General features: G+C 32.6%; 1 protein-coding gene across 2 annotated transcripts; it reads right to left on the minus strand.

The window, feature by feature from the left end:
• Positions 1-243: 243 nt before the first annotated feature.
• LOC110710729 (myb-related protein 1-like) lies at positions 244-2,456 on the minus strand. Of its 2 annotated transcripts, none has more exons than XM_021889069.1 (5): positions 1,910-2,456; positions 1,721-1,797; positions 1,512-1,548; positions 1,256-1,364; positions 244-947 (listed from the first exon to the last, which is right to left on the minus strand). In XM_021889069.1, exons 1-5 carry the CDS (start codon positions 2,214-2,216, stop codon positions 383-385), a joined length of 1,095 nt encoding a protein of 364 aa, XP_021744761.1. In that variant the 5' UTR covers positions 2,217-2,456; the 3' UTR covers positions 244-382. The 2 variants fall into 2 exon arrangements, with proteins under 2 accessions (XP_021744761.1, XP_021744760.1); XM_021889068.1 differs by having other exon boundaries at positions 1,256-1,367.
• Between the last annotated feature and the right edge of the window lie 3,124 nt (positions 2,457-5,580).

Genomic DNA, 5,580 nt, shown 5'->3' on the forward strand with positions numbered 1-5,580 from the left:
GCAAGTAATTACATATGGTGTACGAATTATATATCCTAATCATGAAGCAAGTAACAATAATAATAATGTTGTATAATTAACAAATGTTTTTCAATATTTGGGACATTTAATACACGTTAAATCACACACATTAGAGCTAATTAATATTTTTTAGACTTTATACAAATTAAATTAAAAAGTCAAAAATTCTCAAATTAAGGAGAAAAATGGTGCAAATGGATAGGATTGAAGAAGTAGTAACACACACCCAAAAAGTGATAAGTCGTTATTACCTTTTTGAAGATAGTTACTACTAACAATGACATTTGAGTGAAGGAAAATTGATGCATAACTCTAGAACAAGTACCTTATCAAGATCTCACTTAGAATAAAAATGTCTCATTCACAAAGTCAGATCTAGGGTACTTGTCCCTCTTGCACAACATTCCTCCTTATTATTACTATCACCTCCTTCCCTAACCTTGTTATCGAGCTTCGATGAGGACGATGAAGACGTGTGATGGAGCAACAAAGATAAGCTAATACTTTTATCAACTTCCTCATCATCAAGAATAATTGCTTCACTTTCTCTTCTTGGTGGTTTTAGTGACAAATCCAAGTCAATATTACCATCCCAATCTACTCTTTTCCTCTTAAGCGACATTCGATTTTGAAGACTATCTTTACTACTAATAATAATGAACTTCTCCTCTAGTATCTCTTGGTGTAGAGGGTGTAGCACCCTTGGACTTATATCCCTTGTTATTGGCCGTGTGCTCGGGTTTTGCCTTGTTTGATCGCGGTAATGCATTGGCCTTGTCTCTTGATGAGCTTGCTCAATGATTTGCCGAGGATATGGCTCATTTCCAAATCTTGCCCGTACATTGTTATTCACCCTGGAGTCCATGTCTATTGTGTACAAATCATGCATCCAATTTTGATGTGTAGTCTTTGTAGGGTCTACGTTTCTTCAAAATTGAATTGATTGATTATACATGTTAGTGGGGATAAAATGAACACATTGAATATGTATAGGGCAATAGTCACCTCCACTAAGACAAAATTGGTTGAAAAATATTGTCTCAACTAAAATCGTGTTGTCAACCTGTCTTAAATGGCGTCACTGAATATTGTCTTGGAAAAATCATCACCACTCAACATGATAGACTAGCAAAATGAAATAATCCCATAACTTTTAGAAGTTATTTCTTTCTATTTCTTATGAGATTCAAAAGTAATTCGATTCAAATTTTCAATTACTCGTATATATTTTTACCTGAAACTGGAACTTGAAGCTTGGCAATAGCCTTGTAGCAGAGGAATCTGGCTAAGATTGAAGATGTTGCAATCTCCAACTTCAAAAAGATGTCTTTGGTCACATGATCCTGCTGCATAAAAAAACCATACTTTAGTTTAATCACCCACAAAACCCTAAATTACATGAATTAATTGAAAATATTTATTGTAAGTGAATAAAAACAATTTAATAAATTAAGGGGGCCTATCTATACTGTAAGGTAGACTGTATATACCTTGACTTTCATCCTCAACCTTTTTGCTCCTATACATCTAATCATACAAAATATCCACAAGTCAAAACAAAATTAAAATTTCATATCACAAAAATAAACAAAATGGTTGGTTTACAACAATAATACTAGTACTAATCATATATTATCACTATTCATTATTCAATATGCATATATAAGATTAACATAAATGTTATCACTATATTAATTACCTGTAGATGACTCTTGACATGAGCTATACTTAGTCCTTTGATGTTCATAAGCTGAAGAACTAACTTAGGTGTTGCTTCTGCACTCGAAAAAAAATCGAATATAAAATTACAAAACTTTCACTAGTGATTTCAAGTAAGAAATTATAAAACCCTATGAACTAAAAATCATTTTGCAAATGAACAACTCACTATCTTGTCCACCAAGCCTTTCAACGGCGTGGATGAATCGAAGGTGGAGATCGGGTGTCCATCGAAGCCTAGGCGTTTTAGATCGAACATAAGGCCTAACGGTAGACGAACTCGATTTCTTCAACTCATCACTTGTTTCTTCAACCGTGCTATTACTTGAACACCCTCCATTATTTTTGCTAATGTTAAATGTTCCTTCATCATCATTTTCGTCGCTCTCTTCTTCATCGTCTTGTTCCTCCTCACCTTCTTGATCACAACGATTCGTTTTCGAGCACTCGCTTTGATCATCATTCCTTTCTTGCATTATTATTTTGTTTTAATTTCTTGATCTCCTAGTTTTTTGCTTCCAAGACTAAAATTCTAATAAGTTAGGTGAATGAGAACTAACATTATTTTTGTTGGACTAAAAAGAAAATATATGTAAGGATGAAATTATATTAATTAGTAGAGAAAAGAATAATAAGAATAAGAAAGGGTGATTGATGACTAGTAGCTAAGAGACGACCTCTTTGATCAGTTCTTTCCCCATTATTTTTTTTTTATCAACTCCAAGACAATAAAATTATTAAGAAAAATATTTATTTAGGAGACAAAAATGTTTGTTGATCATATAATATAAGAATTCACTGAAAATTCTATGGCCCCAACTTGGCAAGAGATAATATAAATGGAATTTAAAGTTTTAACTGTTTGTTATGTACAAAACAAAATGGCAACTGGAACCCTAGGCCTTACATAGGAGTAAAATAATATTTAAATAAAATATAAAAAGTTAATAATGAAAGGCATATATTCCATGGAATAATTAATGTGTGCTGTACTTAAATATATATATATGGGGTTACGTATGATGAATGTAGAAGAATTATATGTGACACATACATATTTGAAATCATGCATAGGATGACTAGAGGGGTTAAATGGACCAATGTTCTTTCCTCGGGGATTCATTTTACTTGCGTGTGTACGTAGGGAATCCCAAAATAAATATCGTGTCTTGGTCCATTCATGTCTTGGATAGGTGTCTATTCGAGTCACAAATCAGGTTTGGATCACGTCGATTTAAGTTTGAGTTATGATCTAATTTGTACCGAACGACACCTTTATGCAAATAGGACAAACAAATAAAAATAGAGAGAGTATACCTAATTTAAGTATTAATCGAATGTTAAAAAATAATATACAAGTAATTCCTAAAACTTTGTTCTTCTCACTAATATTCATTCATCATTAGGTTTAGTGTATATTAATATTGTGATTTTTTTTCATTGTAAGACTTAGGGTTGTTTTTTCTAGGATATAGTGTGATCCATTACAAAATAGCTGTTTAATAGATACCAATAATAAATTAGTTGCTTTCATTAATTTTATATTAATTGTTAATTATTTTAGATTGAAATTAAACCTTGTTGCCTAACATTTTTTTTCCAGGAATTGTTGAAAATTCAACATGTTTAGGCCTCTTAATGAATCCCCCCCTCCTCTGAAAAACAAGAAGCTTTGTTTATACTTGATTGTTCTCAATTGTTCGATGATGAAACCTCAATTTTTCTCAATAAGATAGCTTTCATTTCTACACAAAGGCTATTTGCATGATCAGTAGCATTATTTTATACACTATATGTCGTGATTTTTGAATTATAGAGTTTAAAAGTTCTTAATACACCAATTTATTCATGCTTATACATTTACTCAACAAACGATTAAGCTAAATTGTGACCAACTTCTTCTCGACTATATGTTAACTTTAATAAGTATGTTTATTTACTCTTTTAATCACAAGACAATCTTAATCAAATAAGCTTATGCCCTCTAGATGAAGTTAATTATGTTGCATTAATACTTCATTTAAAAGAAATTAAGCTCTTACATCTAAAGCTCATTGAAAATCAATTGTACCAAACACTTTTCACGTATATACGTACACTCCTATTATCATATCATTGAATCTATGTTAGTCTTTTGATCCTTAAATTAGAGTAAGTAATAGGCAGTAAAAATATCGAACACACAATAATTTCTCGAGTCCAACAATACTCGTGACGGAATATTAAGCCATCAAAAAGGGAATCTCCTTTTGACATATTCAACATAGAAATAATTTATATAATTTTCTTCGGAAGAATTGAAGTTTGGTTTATAAAATATACGGCATATGTCCAAATCTTGTATGGTCCAATTTCCACAGCAAAGCATTTAGCTTCCCGTAGACAACAACAAGTAGACTCCCCAATCAAGAATTATATAGATTTAAGCATAAGCTTAATATATAATTTACATGATAGGTAACTACCGATTAATAGAGTGATTAAAATGTACGTGTAAACTCTTGAAATATTAATAAGACAATTGTCAAGTTGTCCTAAGAAAATAAACATGATTAAAATTTACTTTGATATAGCATAAAAGTCGCACTCGTTATCAAGATAAAGAATCCACTTCATAATTGCATTCGAGATTCATCCAAAATTATATGTTTGCAAAAGGAGTAGCCCCGTTAACTTGGGAATTATCACATCATTCTTAATGACTAGGGATGGTAACGGGTTGGACTCGGAGCGGATTATGCTAAATCCGACTCCGACCCGACAGGAAGTCGGAGGTTAAATCCGGCTCCGACATCCGACCCCGACTTCAATATCCGACCTCCGACTCCGATCCGACCCGACTCAGAGTTTTTTTTTTCATTATTCAATATACTTTGAGATGTTGGGCTATTTGGGCCTTTACAACCCACACCCAATGCCACCATGACCCACACAAAAATCCACTGTCTATTGGAGTCGGAGTCGAATAATCCGTTAAAGTCAGACATTTGTCGGATTCGGATTATTTTCTCGGATTTTTTGTAGGATCCGACTCCGACCCTCCTCCGACTCGGAGTCGGATTATTTTAACGGAGTCGAACTCGGATTACTTTTTTCTCGGACTCAGAGCAGATATTTTACCTCGGATCGGGGCGGAGTAGGGTCGGATTTGGACTAGATTGTCATCCCTATTAATGACAAACATAATCAAAACAAGTTAAAATCATTCATGACTATTTGAGAAACACAAAAGATTTTGAATCTTTTTCCTTTAGCTATAAAAAATTGTTCCTTATTTTGCTTATTTTTTCGTCCCTAACATACTAAGCTCTACGTGCCCTAATCTAATAGGATAATATCTCAAGGGATGAGGGATCAAGGGGGTAGATTGTAGATATTAATTAACTTTACTATGTTTAATTTAAAGTTTTACAAAAATTTATCCCTAAAATATAATGTCACATCTTTGTATACGTATGTATATAACTTGGTTGTTGATCCAAAGTTTTTAAAATTTTTAGTGTCCCCACCCGTTGAATAATCTTGGTGAACCCATGGTCCCATGCATTCTGCATGAATTTGATTTCAGATAAAGTCTGAACAAGAGAATTTTGGAGAAGGTTGGTTGTCAATCTATGTTTTATTTCAAACCAACTAATTATAATATAGTAACAACCAAAATATTAAATCAATTGATGGTGAGTAGAAAATAAAATGAGAGAAATGTTGGAAATTTTAGAGTGATCAAGGGCTTAGTTCACACATACACTTAATTAATTGGCATTAGTTCACACAATTAATAATTAATTAAGTGGCATGTAATGTCTTACTAGCTTACTAGAGGTGTGGGGAGTCGAGAGT

Source organism: Chenopodium quinoa, unplaced genomic scaffold (genome assembly GCF_001683475.1).
Source record: "Chenopodium quinoa cultivar QQ74 unplaced genomic scaffold, ASM168347v1, whole genome shotgun sequence".
NCBI classification, from domain to species: Eukaryota; Viridiplantae; Streptophyta; class Magnoliopsida; order Caryophyllales; family Amaranthaceae; genus Chenopodium; species Chenopodium quinoa.

What these genes read in the sequence shown, in the direction of transcription:
- LOC110710729 (XM_021889068.1), bottom strand. Translation starts at nt 2,216, where the DNA reads ATGCAAGAAAGGAATGATGATCAAAGCGAGTGCTCGAAAACGAATCGT. An exon ending in AAGGCTTGGTGGACAAGATA is followed by an intron (nt 1,798 to 1,909) that starts GTGAGTTGTTCA and finishes TTTCGAGTGCAG; the next exon opens with AAGCAACACCTAAGTTAGTT. An exon ending in ATGTCAAGAGTCATCTACAG is followed by an intron (nt 1,549 to 1,720) that starts GTAATTAATATA and finishes TTGTATGATTAG; the next exon opens with ATGTATAGGAGCAAAAAGGT.